Here is a 20,000-nt window from a genome sequence, read left to right on the forward strand (position 1 = left end):
CACACCACTCCCTTCTTCCCTATCACCATCGGCAGGTACACACACACACACACACACACACACACACACACACACACACACACACACACACACACACACACACACACACACACACACACACACACACACACACACACACACACCACTCCCTTCTTCCCTATCACCATCGGCAGGTACACACACACACACACACACACACACCACTCCCTTCTTCCCTATCACCATCGGCAGGTACACACACACACACACACACACCACTCCCTTCTTCCCTATCACCATCGGCAGGTACACACACCAGTGTTGGGAGTAACGGCGTTACTAACGGCGTTAATTTGTCAGTAACGAAGTAATCTAATTAATTACTTTTCTCATCGTTGCAACGCCGTTATCGTTACTGAGAATTTAAAGCGTCACGTTACTACAATTCGGCTGAATGAAGCGCGTTCCCTGGATAGGATCATATAGGATGGAACACCCTCACTGGATAGGATCATATAGGATGGAACACCCTCCCCTGAGTTCACTGGATAGGATCATATAGGATGGAATACCCTCCCTGAGCTCACTGGATAGGATCATATACAGTGCCTATAGAAAGTTATCATACCCTTTTGAAATAGTTACTTTTTTTGTCTTACAGCCTGAAATCAAAACCCATTTTTAAAAAAATCTTTTCCGGTTTTATTTACAAATGTAGCTGTACAACATCAAAATAATGAAAAAAAAGTCAACAGTTCTGAAAATTAATAAAAAATTAAAAACTAGAATAACAGGGTTGGAAAAGTCATCATACCCCTGACTTAATACTTTGTAAAGCTTCCTTTTGCTTTCATTACAGCCATCAATCTGTTTGGATATGTCTCTATTATAGCTTTGCACACCTAGATAGGGGAATATTTGCCCAATTTTCCATGCAGATATGTTAAAATTTAGTCAAATTCTGTAGGGAATGGCGATGGACTGCTCTCTTCAAGTCAATCCACATATTTTCTATAGGATTTAAGTCAGGGCTCTGACTTTGCCACTCAAGGATATTCACCATCCTATCCTTAAGCCACTGCTTTGTTCTTTTGGCAGTATGTTTAGGATTTTTGTTGTGTTGGAAGGCGAATGACCTCCCCATCCTCAGCTGTTTAGGAGAGGGACGCAGGTTTTCCTCAAGCATTTTGGTGTATTTGGCAGCATCCATTTTCCCTTCTATCCTGACCAATTGCCCAGTCCCCACTGAAGAGAAACATCCCCAAAACATAATGTTGCCCCCACCATGCTTCAAAGTAGGTATGGTGTGTTTTGGGTGTGTTTGGGTGTGTATACTGTGTTTGGTTAGCGCCTGGAGCTCAGTCCAAAAACTTCAATCTTAGTCTCCAAAAAGTTCGATCTTAGTCTCATCTGACCATATAAGCTTTTTCCACATGGTAGCAGAATATTCCAGATGTGTTTTTGCACTGAACTCCAAGCGCAATGTTTGGCGAAAACCAACACAGTACACCACCCAAAACACACCATACCTAGTGTGAAGCATGGTGGGGGCAACATTATGTTGTGGGGATGTTTCTTTTCAGCGGGAACTGGGCAATTGGTCAGGATAGAAGGGAAAATGGATGCTGCCAAGTACACCCACATTCTTAAGGAAAACCTGCGTCCCTCTCCTAGACAGCTGAGGATGGGGAGGTCATTCGCCTTCCAACACGACAATAATCCTAAACATACTGCCAAAAGAACAAAGCAGTGGCTTAAGGATAGGATGGCGAATATCCGTGAGTGGCAAAGTCAGAGCCCTGACTTAAATACTATAGAAAATATGTGGATTGACTTGAAGAGAGCAGTCCATCGCCATTCCCTACAGACTTTGACTAAATGTTAACATTTCTGTACGGAAAATTGGGCAAATATTCCCCTATCTAGGTGTGCAAAGCTATAATAGAGACATATCCAAACAGATTGATGGCTGTAATGAAAGCAAAAGGAAGCTTTACAAAGTATTAAGTCAGGGGTATGATGACTTTTCCAACCCTGTTATTCTAGTTTTTTTTTTTTTATTAATTTTCAGAACTGTTGACTTTTTTTTCATTATTTTGATGTTGTACAGCTAAATTTGTTAATAAAACTGGAAAAGATTTTTTTAAAAATGGGTTTTGATTTCAGGCTGTAAGACAAAAAAAGTAACTATTTCAAAAGGGTATGATGACTTTCTATAGGCACTGTAGGATGGAATCCCTCCCTGAGCTCACTGGATAGGATCATATAGGATGGAATCCCTCCCCTGAGTTCACTGGATAGGATCATATAGGATGGAATCCCTCCCCTGAGTTCACTGGATAGGATCATATAGGATGGAATCCCTCCCCTGAGTTCACTGGATAGGATCATATAGGATGGAATCCCTCCCCTGAGTTCACTGGATAGGATCATATAGGATGGAATCCCTCCCCTGAGTTCACTGGATAGGATCATATAGGATGGAATCCCTCCCCTGAGTTCACTGGATAGGATCATATAGGATGGAATCCCTCCCCTGAGTTCACTGGATAGGATCATATAGGATGGAATCCCTCCCCTGAGTTCACTGGATAGGATCATATAGGATGGAATCCCTCCCCTGAGTTCACTGGATAGGATCATATGGGATGGAACACCCTCCCCTGAGCCCATGGATAAATGTATATCAACCAATCACCCTTGACAGACGAGGCTGCAGCTCCCTAGATACTGTGCATCAGAGTGGGATCTGGAAATCATTTCATTATAGGCCTACTTCAGCTGCGTGCTCACGCGTGCTCACTATAGAGCTGCTACTGTAGGCCCGTGCTCACTATAGAGCTGCTACTGTAGGCCCGTGCTCACTATAGAGCTGCTACTGTAGGCCCGTGCTCACTATAGAGCTGCTACTGTAGGCCCGTGCTCACTATAGAGCTGCTACTGTAGGCCCGTGCTCACACGTGTTTTCACTATAGAGCTGCTACTGTAGGCCCGTGCTCACTATAGAGCTGCTACTGTAGGCCCGTGCTCACTATAGAGCTGCTACTGTAGGCCCGTGCTCACTATAGAGCTGCTACTGTAGGCCCGTGCTCACACGTGTTTTCACTATAGAGCTGCTACTGTAGGCCCGTGCTCACTATAGAGCTGCTACTGTAGGCCCGTGCTCACTATAGAGCTGCTACTGTAGGCCCGTGCTCACTATAGAGCTGCTACTGTAGGCCCGTGCTCACACGTGTTTTCACTATAGAGCTGCTACTGTAGGCCCGTGCTCACACGTGTTTTCACTATAGAGCTGCTGTAGGCCCGTGCTCTCTCACACACACACACACACACACCCACACACACACACACGTATAGAGCTGCTACTGTAGGCCCGTGACGTGGGACTTGAGAAGCCAGCAGCTCAGCTGTTGGTCAGACCAGGTGCAGCTCAAATCAGCAGGAGGACATGCTGACTTCTTTTGTGTGTGTGTGTGTGTGTGTGTGTGTCTGTTTCTATACGTGTGTGTGTGTGTGTGTGCAGGAAACCCACTGGCTCCTCCCAGACGGCACCTGCTGAAGTAGCTCAGGTGTGTGTGAGCCCGCCTCAGCCCCATATCACACCGTCTGTAAGTCTGACACACACCACACCACACAAACACACCACACACCACACACCACACACCACACACCACACCACACACACACCACACACACACCACACACCACACCACACCACACCACACACACAGACCACATTCACACACACACACACACACACACCACACAACACACACCACACAAACACACCACACAAACACACCCCACCACACCACACCACACCACACACCACACACCACACACACAGAGTCAGACTCGCTCACCCTCACACAAACTTACCCCTGTCTCTGTGTGTCTGTGTGTGTGTGTGTGTGTGTGTGTGTGTGTGTGTGTGTGTGTGTGTGTGTGTGTGTGTGTGTGTGTGTGTGTGTAGATGATCTCGTATGGAGGGTCGGACCTGACGGCGGTGAGTTTGGGGAAGAGCGCCGCCCTGCAGGCCAGCAGCAGCAGCGCAGGCAAAGTGCTCAAGTCCGTCTTCGTACCAAACATCGGCTGGGCCTCACAGGTACACACACACACACACACACACCCTGCTAGAATTCCTCATGCATGTAGATGGTGATGTGTGATGTGTTAATGAGATTATGGTGTCTAATATAGTGTGTGTGCGTGTGTGTGTGTGTGTGTGTGTGTGTGTGTGTGTGTGTGTGCTCCTCCAGCTGACTAGTGGAGAGGTGTGGGTCCAGTTCAATGACGGATCTCAGCTGGTGGTTCAGGCTGGAGTCTCCTGCATTACGTTCACATCAGCAGAGGGACGCACCACCAGGTAACACACACACACACACACACACACACACACACACACACACACACACACACACACACACACACACACACACACACACACACACAATGACGATCCCCCAGATGACCGCATCTATGCACTTCGATTTGATTTTAAAGTCACGGTTCGATTCGATCTCTTTTTTAATATATTGGTAGCCTAGAAATCTAGACGCACCCTAGCGGGCAAAAGTATTTTTGCCTAGCGGGATGGTCCGGGGTCGCACCGTTGAGGCCAAGCCTGCGCTAGGCTCGAGTTCAGCCTAGCCAATCAGAACGCTCTATCTGTGTACGGAGTCCTTGAGCCCGCCTTACCTCACCTTCGGCTTCCGATAAGACGCCAGGGGGCTGGACCATGCGTTCTCGTTCGACGAGTTGGGTTTGAGACCGTATCGCACAACCAGAGAAAAACAAAAGATGGATGAGGCTAACGAATCGCGCTTGTTTGAATCGGCTTTGGAAGAGTTAGACTTGGGCTTTTCTTTGAAGTTTGAGCAGAAAGAAGCACTCAAGTCATTCATTTTAAAGAAGGATGTATTTGCCGTTTTGCCGACCGGCTACGATTGGTCACAAATGCTGGCCTATTACGTGCAGAGGCAGTTTGAAAGACAACTGTTCATCCCACACACAGGCTTCAACTCTGTGAATGGTCCGACCCCAGACTATACATTTCTGTGTAGTTTGGCTTGCCAGGCTAATATATTGGGTCAATCCACCTCAATTCAACGGATTGTAGAGAAACTGAAGTGGTACCCCCCTTATGAACACGGTACCCCCCTTATGAACACGGTACCCCCCTTATGAACACGGTACCCTCTTATGAACACGGTACCCTCTTATGAACACGGTACCCCCTTATGAACACCTTATTAACACGGTACCCCCTTATGAACACCTTATGAACACGGTACCCCCTTATGAACACGCTACCCCCTTATGAACACATGAACACGGTACCCCCCTTATGAACACGGTACCCCCCTTATGAACACGGTACCCTCTTATGAACACGGTACCCTCTTATGAACACGGTACCCCCTTATGAACACCTTATGAACACGGTACCCCCTTATGAACACATGAACACGGTACCCCCTTATGAACACGGTACCCCCTTATGAACACATGAACACGGTACCCCCCTTATGAACACGGTACCCCCCTTATGAACACATGAACACGGTACCCCCCTTATGAACACGGTACCTCCTTATGAACACGGTACCCCCCTTATGAACACGGTACCCTCTTATGAACACGGTACCCCCATATGAACACGGTACCCCCTTATGAACACATGAACACGGTACCCCCCTTATGAACACGGTACCCCCTTATGAACACGGTACCCCCTTATGAACACATGAACACGGTACCCCCCTTATGAACACGGTACCCCCTTATGAACACGGTACCCCCTTATGAACACGGTACCCCCCTTCTGATTTTTGGTCCATTTGTGCGCGCATCTAAATCTGCAGCACAGTTCAGATGTCATCATCTCAAATAGTACTCAAGCTAAAGACTTAAAATGTTCTGTGAATAATGATTGCTTTCTATAGATTCCATCTTGCGAAATCAGAAGAAAAATTGCGGATTTTTTTCAAACCCTCACATTGGGTGCCCCATTACACAATTTATAGACAAAATGTTTGGCAAATGGTTATGTCTCTCTACAGATGTGTTTAAACTGTCTTTGAAAAAGTAATTAAGAGGTGTCTAACACGGTCAGTATCAAACACCTCCATGATATTTCATGTCCCCATAGCAGAGGTATGACGAGCTATACGAATGAAATAGTGTAGCTCATGGATCAGCATGGATGAAGACACCCCACCTCCAGCTAAACCTCTCAATAACATTGCCATTTGCCAAACATTTTGTTTATAAATTGTGTAATGGGTCACCCAATGTGGGCATTTGGAAAAAAATCCCTTTTTTTTTCAGATTTTTCTGATTTCACAAGATTGTAACACGGTCCGTATCAAACACCTCCATGTTTTCCCTATTAAAATACAGTTGCACGAGTAGTTAAACGACCAAGTATGGTGAGACAAAATAAAACGTGGTGCATTTCTAAACAGGTAAAAGGGATAACTATATTGTGTGGTGCAGTAATATCCTCACTCTTGCACTTTCAGTTTCACTTTGGAGTGAGGATATTACTGCACAGAGTCTAAGTGCTCCCAATATTATTCCGCCACACAATATAGTTATCCCTTTAACGTGCTTAGAAATGTACCACGTTTTATTGTCTCACCATACTTGGTTGTGTGACTACTCGTGTAACTGAAAAATATTGGTTATCTACACTCAAAGGTGCTTAAATAGTAGCCTGATTACCATCGACTTTCAAAGGCTCTGCGAGACTTTAGTCTGACCAACAGCCAGTGCTAAAACGGTTTCTTGCAAGCGCTGGTTGACCCGCCTCATTTCAGTGCCTCGATTTGCTACTGGTAGATGTCAGAAAGCGGTTTGCCGAGTTTAAACCAATAACAACACTCTTTCCTCTGCCTTGAACACGCCTCTACCCAGAGCCGTTGGAGCTGCTCAAAGTTGATTGGTTCTCGACCAAAGGGGGCAGTTCCGCAGATTTCGGGAACTCCGAAATCCTTCTCAATGAGCAGTTGACCAGACCAGCAGCAAAAGCCTGAAGGCGTTGCGTCACTGGGAGGGCGTGCCAGGCTACTTAAATAGTTCTTCAAATCTCTGTATGGTTCCATGGGGAGCCAAAACTCTGCTCTGAAACGTTACATCAGGCGGAAGGTTCTTCACATTGGGAATTGTTTTAAGAGACTGATCATAATAGGCCTCTTATGGCATGACATTATGCCATTCATTATTATATATATATATTTTTTTTTAAGAACTGTTGCCTGAACGTTTCTTTGAAGCACTAAAAAAGGTTCTTCTATGGCATCGCTCTGAAGAACTGGTACTGGATCCGTTTTTGGGGGGAGTTTAGTTTTGAACAAGTAAAGGGCCGTTCACACCAAGAACGATAACGATATCGATAACTAAAACAAATATCGCTCTCGTTAATATGAATGACAACGTTCACACATAAACTATTAAGAACGACATGAAGAACGATATCGTTGTTGATCACTTTCAGAGCGATTTTGAGAACGATAAAAAGCTAACAGCCAATCAGAACCCATAATATTCTAGCCATCACATTCATTAACACGAGGAGAGACTTTTCTTATCGTTGGCCAGTGTGGACGCTTTTATCGTTATCGTTATAGTTATCGTTCTTGGTGTGAACGGCCCTTAAGGGCTATTGGACCGCATGATGTTCGAATATAGAGGCAGTATGCGACTGCGACAAAGTGATTGCCTGAAAAAAAATTCAGTGAAATTATTATTATTTTTTTTGCTTTAATCCCTGGGGGTATGGTGTTCAAATTTGTTTTTCTCTGAATATATTAGGTGTATCAAGCTAATATTTTGGCTAAGTTAGTTGAAATGGTTACTCTTGTGCTTGCGTGCGCAGGTACCAGGAGAGTGAGAAGCTGGTGTGTGTGTGTGTGTGTGTGTGTGTGTGTGTGTGTGTGTGTGTGTGTGTGTGTGTGTGTGTGTGTACCAGGAGAATGAGAAGCTGGTGTGCATGTCTAATCTGTGTGTGTGTGTGTGTGTGTGTGTGTGCAGGTACCAGGAGAATGAGAAGCTGGTGTGCATGTCTAATATGTGTGTGTGTGTGTGTGTGTGTGTGTGTGTGTGTGTGTGTGTGTGTGTGTGCAGGTACCAGGAGAATGAGAAGCTGGTGTGCATGTCTAATCTGTGTGTGTGTGTGTGTGTGTGTGTGTGTGTGTGTGTGTGTGTGTGTGTGTGTGTGCAGGTACCAGGAGAATGAGAAGCTGGTGTGCATGTCTAATATGTGTGTGTGTGTGTGTGTGTGTGTGTGTGTGTGTGTGTGTGCAGGTACCAGGAGAATGAGAAGCTGGTGTGCATGTCTAATCTGTGTGTGTGTGTGTGTGTGTGTGTGTGTGTGTGTGTGTGTGTGTGTGTGTGTGCAGGTACCAGGAGAATGAGAAGCTGGTGTGCATGTCTAATCTGTGTGTGTGTGTGTGTGTGTGCAGGTACCAGGAGAATGAGAGGCTGGTGTGCATGTCTAATATGTGTGTGTGTGTGTGTGTGTGTGTGCAGGTACCAGGAGGATGAGAAGCTGCCGGAGGTGGTGAAGGAGAAGCTGCAGTGTCTGTCCTCCATCCTGGGCCTCCTTGCTGGCCCTTCCCCCCGCCGCTAGACGCCATCCCATCATCTCGTCTCCATGCCAACCCTGCCTCTCTGCGCTGGACTCCGTGTGTTTGGGTCAACGTCGCCATGGTGCTGGGCTCCGTGTCCCTCTCATCATAACCCCGCCCTCTCCTGATAAACCCCGCCCTCTGTTGATAAACCACGCCCTCTGTTGATAAACCCCGCCCCTCTAAGCACTTCCACTTCCTGGTGCCCTGTACGTCTTTATGAAATGTTTGTCTGTAAATATTTTTAAAACACACTTGTACAGAAATTGTTCAATTATGAAAAGAGTATCTATATTTTTAAGCCTTTGTGTTGTACATTCACCTGTCCTGTGTACTATGGGGTTGTGTATGTGTGTTGTACAGTCATCTGTCCTGTGTACTGTGGGGTTGTGTATGTGTGTTGTACAGTCATCTGTCCTGTGTACTGTGTGTGTGTGTGTGTGTGTGTGTGTGTGTGTGTGTGTGTGTGTGTGTGTGCAGCAGGGTTCACGAGCAGGACGGAGTGCTGTGGTGTGACGTGCATTAAAGCGTCTTGCATCTCAAGCTGCTCTTGCTCATTTGTACTCCTACATGACACGACACCTGTTGTTGGTTACTGCATATGCTGCCATGGAGATATATTATGGGGTGGAGATACTATGGGATGGAGATATTATTGGGTGGTGATACAGTATATTGTGTTTATGGGGTGGAGATGTATTATGGGATGGAGATATGTTGTGTTAAAGGGGTGGAGATGTATTATGATTATGGGATGGAGATGCATTATGATTATGGGGTGGAGATGTATTATGGGATGGAGATATGTTGTGTTTATGGGGTGGAGATGTATTATGATTATGGGATGGAGATATGTTGTGTTAAAGGGATGGAGATGTATTATGATTATGGAATGGAGGTGTATTGTGTTTTTAGAGGACCATGGAAGATAATGGCTCCCAACATAATGAGCATGTGTTTATGGTCAACAACATATTTACAGTGACGTTAGATAAAACAACACAAACAATAATGTTTATGGTCAACAACATATTTACAGTGACTCGATAAAACAACACAAACAATAATGCATCATACCAAATTTAGTAAATTCAGCATTCTGTGCGGTTCCTCTTCCTAATCTAGATTAGATTACATTCACTATCCTCTGCGGTTCCTGTTCCCAATCTAGATTACATTACATTCACTATCCTCTGCGGTTCCTGTTCCTAATCTAGATTAGATTACATTACATTCACTATCCTCTGCGGTTCCTGTTCCTAATCTAGATGAATTAAAGTAACGAGCCAATCTGACTCGGGGCTCTTTTGGACTCCGCGATGGAGCATGAGGGAGATGTAACCAGTAAGGCGTTCGTCAGACTAAATAAACAAATGAGATTTCTTTGTAAATGGAATGACAGGCACAACAAATAGCAGGTGGATCCACAAAATGGCACCAAATTACGGCGACCGGACGTCCCTGGTTTCAGGGGACAGTCCTCGTTTTTGGTTGCCTGTCCCCGGGAAAATACAGAAAAACAACCTTTGTCCCGGTTTTTTTAAGATAAAATATGTATTTCAATCAGATTGATAGTCAAACTGAATATCCCCGTTTTTTCCCACATTTTTTTACCTTGCACTAAATAGCGAGTGGATCCACTAGATGGCGCTATAGTAGCGTCTTGTGACGAGCATCGCGGGCTACTCAACAACTCAAATAAACAATGACTTGTGTGCTAGCGCTGTGGTCGCGTTAAAGATCAGAGGTCACTCTCGGATGTGAGGAGGACTTAGCCTACTGGCTTTCTGGGCAGGTAATGGGGAAGATATTCTGTTATCTCAACAGAAGTGACCAAACGTTCTAGCTGCCCCTTTAAGAGACTGGTCTCTTGTCTGCTACCCTCTGCTGGTCATGCGAAGAATCGCAAGCTTTCATTGAATTCAGGGCGAGCAGTGTGTATGAATGTGTGTGTGTGTGTGTATGTGTGCGGGAGAGAGGGAGAGGAGCTGTGTGTTCCATTTGACTGCGCGCTGCCGACCCATGTCATGGTAGTGGCGGGCACACACACACACACACACACTGCCCTTCGTGCGTTAGGGTGTGATCGTGCCCACATCGACTCGAATGCCTCTTTGGGATTAAAAACATCTCTGGATGACTGCACGCTTTTGATCGGTTCCTTTTGAATCGCTGGTCAAGATCACTGGGTAACGTTAGTGGACGGCTTTCAAGCTAGCTAGCTCGGTTGCTACTCCCGACGAAAACACCGATAATCTTGTCGGAAATGCACTAACTGGTAAGGCTGTTTGTTTCATTCATCACACTGTGCAAACGGTTGCTAACGGTATGGGGTCGTGGATATTTTCGTGTGGGGAAGGTTTCACCCACTCCAAGCTCATGACGATGCCTTACCGAGGGCTATAACGTGATGTTAGCTAGCTCTCCGCGTCTCGGAACATTATGGAATATTGTGGCGCATTTGAACCTTTTTAGACTCGCAGAGTTAACACAGATTGCTCTGGGATCGCAAGGGAATCCTGGAAGGGGGCTGGTCCATTACTAGCCCTTGGGCACGGAACGTTGGAGTCCATTTCACCCCAACAACAGTAATTGCTAAACGTTAATTGCAGAGGAACTCGGCTATACTGAGCATCAGTCACTTTAAGTAACGTTAGCTGCTCCCTGCCTGACACTCAAGAGGACCATTACGGATGGACATCGCGGCCGCCAGACCCTAACATGTCCTCTCTCTCTCTCTCTCTCTCTTCCTCTCTTCCTCTCTTTCTCTCTCAGGGTTGTGTGCGCGAGTTCACTTGTTTCCTGTTTTCGCCGGAGAGGCCGGTGTCGCGAGCCTGTCATTTCTGGAGGAGGGCCGCGAGGAGCTCGAGATGCAGACCTTCCTCCGCGGGCGGCGCGTGGGCTTCTGGTTGAGCGAGAAGAAGATGAAGAAGCTCAATTTTCTGGCCTTCGCCGACATGTGCAGGTGAGGCCCGCGGGCGGCCACGAGGCCCCGCCGCTTCCGCAGGTTCAGCAGAGCTGACAAACACGGCCGCCGCTTCTAACGCGCTGCTGCCTGCGAGCTGGGCCGTTGTTACGCTGCTATTACCGCGTATTCCCGGGAAGGAGCGTGCCAGGCAGCGGTGTGACATATTTATGAATCGGTGTTTTGGTATACATGCGCGTGCTGTTACAGGGCGCTGTCACGAAATAAGTGAAATTGGGGCAAATGTTGTTTTACGCGCTGCGCTCGTTGAGCAGCGGAACATTTTGCATCTCAGCTGCAGCAGCACGTGAAACGGGGATTCTTGCTCTCGTGAGCGCGTCATGTCGTCAAACACACTCTGAGCGGCGCGAGGAGACCTGTCAAAACGAAGCAGTGACTGTGCGCGTGAGAAGAACCCGTGGATGAAAACCAAGTAGAGAGAGAGAGAGAGAGAGAGAGAGAGGAGGAGAGAGAGAGAGAGGGCAAGACAGAAAGAGGGTGTTGAAGACTGTCACAGAAATGTAATCTAAAATTTAGACTGTAATCTGACATTATGGAGTAAGGGGTGTGTGTGTGTGTGTGTGTCACCACCACATACATGTTTGTAAGTGTGCACTGAAGTACTATGATGTGCTATAATGGCAGTAAGCATGCGCGCGCGCACACACACACACACACACACAGACATTTTAATTATTTGACAAGTAGGATCATTTCATGATGTGACCTTTAGGGAGCTTATCATTAAGCAGGTTATGAAGAACGCATGTGTATCCAACATAACAACACTCGTATATTACAGTCTTACATTTATATCCCACATAACAACACTCGTATATGACACGCTTGTGTATCCAACATAACAACACTCGTATGACACGCTTGTATATCCAATATAACAACACTCGTATATGACACACTTGTGTCCAACATAGCAACACTCGTATATGACACACTTGTGTATCCCACATAACAACACTCGTATATGACACGCTTGTGTATCCAACATAACAACACTCGTATAGGACACGCTTGTATATCCAACATAACTCGTATATGTGACCTTCCACGGCGAAATCAGTCACAATGTCCAAATTTTCAAAATCAAAGTTATTACGTTTTCAGGAAGGGGCATAATCAACCTTCAAAACGATACCTATATCTAATGAATTGAACGTCATATTACTGAAATATAAACATTCAAAGGAGTTGAGTTCATCCTGTCATGCCAATAGAAAAACGGAGAAATCTGCCTTTGAAGTTAACCGTCGGCTCAACACTCACGAACGCTTTGTAAGGTCGCCGCTATTACAAGATTTACGGTACTTGTATCAACGACACAGCACGCGGATGGCTTGGTGGTTGTCGATGAGTGCATTTACCGTAAAGCGGCAAAAAACGAGACGCCTCTAACTTCCTGCTTCCTCTAACTTTCTCACCTCAACAAACTCACGTTTTTAGACTACAAAAGGTCAGTTTTTCGGCGAAATGTATTCACGGCCGTACAGTGTAGACCTCCCACTGTTTCAAAACACTTACAAAAAAAAATCCACGATTTTAGCACAAGTGACATAAATGGCCATTTTTCTCAGAAACGCCTGTTGCGACAAGCGACTGGTTTTGCCGTGGAACGTCACATATGACAACATAACAACACTCGAATATTATACTCTTATATGTAACATTTCTCCTCGTATAACAACACTCCTCAATGTTATAACAAAACAACACTCCTACATTACACTCTTATATGTTATATTTCTTCTCGTATAACACTTATGTTACAACATAATATGTGACCTTCCACGGCGAAATCAGTCACAATGTCCAAATTTTCAAAATCAAAGTTATTACGTTTTCAGGAAGGGGCATAATCAACCTTCAAAACGATACCTATATCTAATGAATTGAACGTCATATTACTGAAATATAAACATTCAAAGGAGTTGAGTTCATCCTGTCATGCCAATAGAAAAACGGAGAAATCTGCCTTTGAAGTTAACCGTCGGCTCAACACTCACGAACGCTTTGTAAGGTCGCCGCTATTACAAGATTTACGGTACTTGTATCAACGACACAGCACGCGGATGGCTTGGTGGTTGTCGATGAGTGCATTTACCGTAAAGCGGCAAAAAACGAGACGCCTCTAACTTCCTGCTTCCTCTAACTTTCTCACCTCAACAAACTCACGTTTTTAGACTACAAAAGGTCAGTTTTTCGGCGAAATGTATTCACGGCCGTACAGTGTAGACCTCCCACTGTTTCAAAACACTTACAAAAAAAAATCCACGATTTTAGCACAAGTGACATAAATGGCCATTTTTCTCAGAAACGCCTGTTGCGACAAGCGACTGGTTTTGCCGTGGAACGTCACATATATTACACGCTTATATCCAACATAACAACACTCGTATATTATTACACTCTTATATGTTACATTTCTCCTCGTATAACAACACTCTTATATGTTACAACACTCGTATAACAACACTCTTGTATGTAACAATATAAAAACACTCATATATTACACGCTTGTATATCCAACATAACAACACTCGAATATTACACTCTTATATATCCAACATAACAACACTCGTATATTACACTCTTATATATCCAACATAACAACACTCGAATATTACACTCTTATATATCCAACATAACAGCTCTCGTATATTGCACTCTTATATATCCAACATAACAACACTCGAATATTACACTCTGATATATCCAACATAACAACACTCGTATATTACACTCTTATATATCCAACATAACAACACTCTTCAATGTTACATTTCTCCTGATATAACAACACTCTTATCTGATATTTCTCCTCATGGCAGTTATGACAGGTGTGTGTTAGTGTTTGTTAGTACTGCAGGCCAGCATCCTCTTTTGCCTCTATTGCCACACACACACACACACACACACACACACACACACACACACACACACACACACACACACACACACACCTCTCTGCTATGACTCTCTGTGTATGTGCTGTGCTGGTGTGTTCTTGGTAGTGTATGGTTATGTAATGTCTGTCAATCTGAGTGTGTGTGTCTGTCAGTCTGACTGTGTGTATGTGTCTGTCAATCTGAGTGTGTGTGTGTCTGTCAGTCAATCTGACTGTGTGTGTTTGTGTCTATCAGTCTAACTCTGTGTGTGTGTGTGTGTGTGTGTGTGTGTTTGTGTGTGTGTCAGGGTGGGAATTTCGTCATTTTAGGGGCAAGGCCATTTGGCCTTCTCCTTCTTTAATTTTTTAGGGGCACCAAGGCCACATGACAGGGCAGAAAGGCCACTGAATAAAATTCGATGGGTTTTACATTTCAGGATTATCTTGACACAAATACACAGACCCGCTAGCCACTGTAGGCTTCGAGAAACACTAATGCAGCTTCAAACTTCTTTAAGTTGAGGCCCGGTTATGGCAGACTTTAGGGTCTTAGGGCCCACTACACGTACCTCCACCCCACCCCCCCCCAGCAAGTCATCATTACGATTATCATTATCATGCACTTTCACTTCAAAGCAGTCAAAGTTTAAAGTGGCAAAATTGTTCACAAAAAGTTATAAACTATGCACATGCACATGTCCTATGCACATCAGAGGTCTGCTTTACTAATGTAAGATACAATTAATAGTTCATTGCTTTTGCATGGTTGTATGAGAGATACTTCTGAAAACAACAGCAATTATATGGGTGCTATTGTTTTGGGATGTTCACTCATGCAAGCATCATAAATTGTTCGCAGACAGGTTTTCTGCGCATTCTGCGATAATTGCTTGCCGCATTTCTGACGATAGCGGACATTCAGACACGAAGCATACTGTAGGCTATAGCGGAATGTACAGTATACAGCCACCTGTTGTGCACATCTAATTTAGAATTTCCGTTAATTGGGCTTTGGTTCGCTGGGCAGATAATGACGGCGCACTGTCACCTGTGCACGTCTGACAGCAGGAGAGTGGAGTTTTCACACCTGTGCACACCTGACAGCAGGAGAGTGGAGTTTTCACACCTGTGCACACCTGACAGCAGGAGAGTGGAGTTTTCACACCTGTGCACACCTGACAGCAGGAGAGTGGAGTTTTCACACCGGGAGTATGGAGGTGTCTACATAGCCTATATCTATATCTGCAGCGTGTTGTTAGAGACGGAGGTGTCTACATAGCCTATATCTATATCTGCAGCGTGTTGTTAGAGATGGAGGTGTGTACATAGCCTATATCTATATCTGCAGCGTGTTGTTAGAGATGGAGGTGTGTACATAGCCTATATCTATATCTGCAGCGTGTTGTTAGAGATGGAGGTGTGTACATAGCCTATATCTATATCTGCAGCGTGTTGTTAGAGATGGAGGTGTGTACATAGCCTATATCTATATCTGCAGCGTGTTGTTAGAGATGGAGGTGTGTACATAGCCTATATCTGCAGCGTGTTGTTAGAGATGGAGGTGTGTACATAGCCTATATCTGCAGCGTGTTGTTAGAGATGGAGGTGTGTACATAGCCTATATCTATATCTGCAGCGTGTTGTTAGAGATGGAGGTGTCTACAGTACATAGCCTATATCTACATAGCCTATATCTGCAGCGTGTTGTTAGAGATGGAGGTGTGTACATAGCCTATATCTGCAGCGTGTTGTTAGAGATGGAACTATACAGTGACATTAGGACGCTCATCACTTGTGTGGATTTTTTCCCGCGATTATTCACAGCAGCTGTGGCAGCAACATTACGGCAAAATTACTTAATTATAAGTAATTAGTTATGGTTTATGATAAAGTTTCATTTGCATGCCTGTCTGTAAGGATTCAGGAAACAATAGCCTACAGACTCTTGTCTATGGTAAACGGCCGTGCAGACAGGCGTAAATCTGGAGATCTTTAAATGAAAGACTAGGCTACAATCGTCTGACCATGTTATATTAAAATGTGTCTATAAACAATACTCAATGCTAAACAATGTGTTGTAAAGTCTCTGCTCTGTTTGTATGGAAGTTGCGAGAATCCACGTTGTTCTATTAAATGTTAAATAATTAAATAGCCTTCCGACAGGTTGAAGCGGAGCTTTGCCATCAACGTTATCGTTTAGTTTCAGTTTCTGTCGCGCAAACACACACGCATGCATTCAGTGAACGCTCATACCACCGCTTAATTGCAATACGGAACAAAACTTTTATGTGTCAAATACGGGATGATTCCGTATTATACGGAACGGTTGGCAACCCTTACAGGGGCACAAAGGCCACTGTGGCCGTACGATGGGGTTTTTTCACGGGGCATGAAGGCCAAAGTGTAGGGCAACGGCGGCCATGGCCGCATGGCCGCGGTATAATTCCCACCCTGGTGTGTGTGTGTGAGTGTGTGTGTGAGTGTGTGTGTGAGTGTGTTAAGCACCCTTAACATTTGATTTAAGGCCCCCTCAACATAAGATCGGTTACACAAACACCTCTAAGTATTCTCCTTAACATTTTCCCTCATGTATTTGAGTTTTCTCCTTATTATCAAGAAATCCCTTAAACCGTTGCACAAATTTCCAGCCTAAAGGAAAACCCATTTTATTATCTGAGTCAATGCTGATAAATGAAGTTAATTAACCACTTTTGACAATTGAAAATAAATCTTCTGCTAATATTACTCTTCAATCAAATAGGCCTATCAGAAGTTATGTAGTTTATTTAGGCCTAGTGGTAACATAGCTTGCTCAAGTTGTCCTAACTGATAGCCTACCATTATGAGCTTTGGTTTGGTTCGCCAGGCAACATGTAACAAAAAATGTTTTGGTGCACAAATGGTCTTGCTCTTTGGATGACAGCCAGAGGATAATATCTAACTAGCTAGCTAGTATAGTTCAATTCATGTCTCAGGATTTACTTGATGAATGGATAAATGTCACCGAAAATTATCACGGTAAGATTATAAGATCATTAAGCTTTAGGCTATTGTGTTTGGTGGATTGTTTTCTAATGGCATAACTTATTAGCAAGCTAGTTAGTTACAAGTATGTTGAACATACCAGTTGAGTTGTATCGCTAACATTAGCTACTGATAGGTTCATTAGATGTGCAGTATAGTGAAATTAACGTCACTGCTCTAAGGTGCGCCGTGTTTGGCTACGTCACCCGTCAAACTGGTCAAAGTTTATAGTCAGATTTCTCGTGTTATTCGCTATACCATTTTATAGACAATATGTGCTCACATCTTGATATTATTTTGGACAGTCTGTCCCACATTTCACCCTCAGAAAAGCATGCACATAATTAGCAAACGAACAATCTCTGTGGGAACTGGAATTTGTCGTGCCAGAAAATCCCTTTCAATGCAAATCTAAATCTAAATAACTTAACGAATTTCCTTACCTAAGGATACCATTAAAGAAATTTTGTGCAACACCCTTAAAGGAACACTTCACCGTTTTTTTATATTAAACTACGTTATTCCCTTAACCAAGACGAGTTAATACATACCTCTCACGTTTCAATGCGTGCACTCACTGGCTCTGGTGATAACTTTGATAGCACTTAGCTAGCCCAATGCATTCGTTAGGATCCAAACAGAGATGAAGTTAGAAGCGACCAAACACCTCCATGTTTTCCCTATTAACTCATTAACTGCCATTGACGTCTTTAAACGTCAATTTAGACACATACGTTGACTGCCATTGACGTCTATAGACGTCAATTGCCGTTTTCAATGGGGAGGGCTCCTGGGTGGGCTTGGGAACGATCTGGCAGAGTTTCAGGCTTGTAAACAGACTGCACTAGCGATCCGAACCTCTAGATGGCAACAGTGCCATTTGGATCATTAGTATCTGCCTAGAGTGCACAAGTCATGCAGAGACAACTAGCAAACACACTGAAGATCGACCACAGTGGATCTAGTTTGCACGCGATGCAGGGCATAAATATGCTTACTTCTTACATCAAGGATGGAAAACACGTGAACGGTATGATCCATTTACATTGGATATTGTGATATAGACTAACAACAACCTTGCTAGTGCTAGCTTGCTAAGTCTAGCATCCTGTTCAGAGTCTATAGCGACCATCAGAGTCCCTAGCAACCTTGACGAGACTGACGAGATAACAGTGCAATCGTGGTTGACATACTACTGAAACGCTAACGTTAAAAAGTTGATTTTCACAAAAAGATCGTTTTCTCCATGTTTTGGTCAAAAACAGGTGTTTTTAGCAAAACTAACCCATGTTCTACTGACGATTACTAAAGAACGGAAAACGATAGAAACAAGCCGTTTTTTTCCTGGTGAAAGAAGAGAGTCTACTCTTTCATTTGGTACCTTCGGTGTTTACATAGTCATAAAGCTCACCGTTCGGTGGATCTTGGAAAAACAGTCAAAATGCTGTAAAACGTCTGGCAGTATGGAGCGCTCTGCACTGAAAATCGCTGGCAGCCAATGAGTTAAAATACAGTTACACGAGTAGTCACATGACCAAGTATGGTGGGACAATAAAATGTGGTGCATTTCTAAGCAGGCAAAAGAGATAATGTTAGGAACAGGACGTTAGGAACAGGACGTTAGGTAGGAACAGGACGTTAGGTAGGAACAGGACGTTAGGAACAGGACGTTAGGTACAGGACGTTAGGTAGGAACAGGACGTTAGGAACAGGACGTTAGGAACAGGACGTTAGGTACAGGACGTTAGGTAGGAACAGGACGCTAGGAACGTAACTGAGTAGGTACAGGACGTTAGGAACAGGACGTTAAGTAGGAACAGGGCGTTAGGTAGGAACAGGACGTTAGGTAGGAACAGGACGTTAGGTAGGAAGAGAACTGAGTAGGTACAGGACGTTAGGTAGGAACAGGACGTTAGGTAGGAACAGGACGTTAGGTAGGAACAGGACGTTAGGTGGGAACAGGACGTTAGGAACAGGACGTTAGGAACAGGACGTTAGGTACAGGACGTTAGGTAGGAACAGGACGCTAGGAACGGAACTGAGTAGGTACAGGACGTTAGGTAGGAACAGACGTTAGGTAGGAACAGGACGCTAGGAACAGAACTGAGTAGGTACAGGACGTTAGGTAGGAAGAGACGTTAGGTAGGAACAGGACGTTAGGAACAGGACATTAGGTAGGAACAGGACGCTAGGAACGGAACTGAGTAGGTACAGGACGTTAGGTAGGAACAGGACGCTAGGTAGGAACAGGACGTTAGGTAGGAACAGGACGTTAGGAACAGGACGTTAGGAACAGGACGTTAGGTAGGAACAGGACGCTAGGTAGGAACAGGACGTTAGGTAGGAACAGGACGTTAGGTAGGAACAGGACGTTAGGTAGGAACAGGACGCTAGGAACAGAACTGAGTAGGAACAGGACGTTAGGTAGGAACAGGACGTTAGGTGGGAACAGGACGTTAGGTAGGAACAGGACGTTAGGAACAGGACGTTAGGTAGGAAC

General features: G+C 44.6%; 2 protein-coding genes across 5 annotated transcripts in view; both read left to right on the forward strand.

The window, feature by feature from the left end:
- Positions 1–9,103, forward strand: part of plk4 (polo-like kinase 4 (Drosophila)) — a 22,607-nt gene extending 13,504 nt beyond the window's left edge. For 2 of the 4 annotated variants that reach the window (XM_062522536.1, XM_062522535.1), the window contains exons 10-13: positions 3,503–3,587; positions 3,953–4,084; positions 4,239–4,345; positions 8,512–9,101. In XM_062522536.1, coding sequence (XP_062378520.1) covers positions 3,503–3,587; positions 3,953–4,084; positions 4,239–4,345; positions 8,512–8,611 — 424 coding nt within the window. In that variant the 3' untranslated portion in view covers positions 8,612–9,101. Of the gene's footprint in view, positions 1–3,502; positions 3,588–3,952; positions 4,085–4,238; positions 4,346–8,511 lie in introns of all 4 variants that reach the window. The other 2 variants (XM_062522534.1, XM_062522533.1) reach the window with 2 other exon arrangements.
- A 1,488-nt stretch (positions 9,104–10,591) lies between these two features.
- itpk1b (inositol-tetrakisphosphate 1-kinase b) overlaps positions 10,592–20,000 on the forward strand; it is a 58,036-nt gene continuing 48,627 nt past the window's right edge. The window contains exons 1-2 of the mRNA XM_062522566.1: positions 10,592–10,887; positions 11,385–11,574. Coding sequence (XP_062378550.1) covers positions 11,480–11,574 — 95 coding nt within the window. The 5' untranslated portion in view covers positions 10,592–10,887; positions 11,385–11,479. The remainder of the gene's footprint in view (positions 10,888–11,384; positions 11,575–20,000) is intronic.

The sequence above is a fragment of the Sardina pilchardus genome, chromosome 20 (genome assembly GCF_963854185.1).
Source record: "Sardina pilchardus chromosome 20, fSarPil1.1, whole genome shotgun sequence".
NCBI lineage: Eukaryota > Metazoa > Chordata > Actinopteri > Clupeiformes > Clupeidae > Sardina > Sardina pilchardus.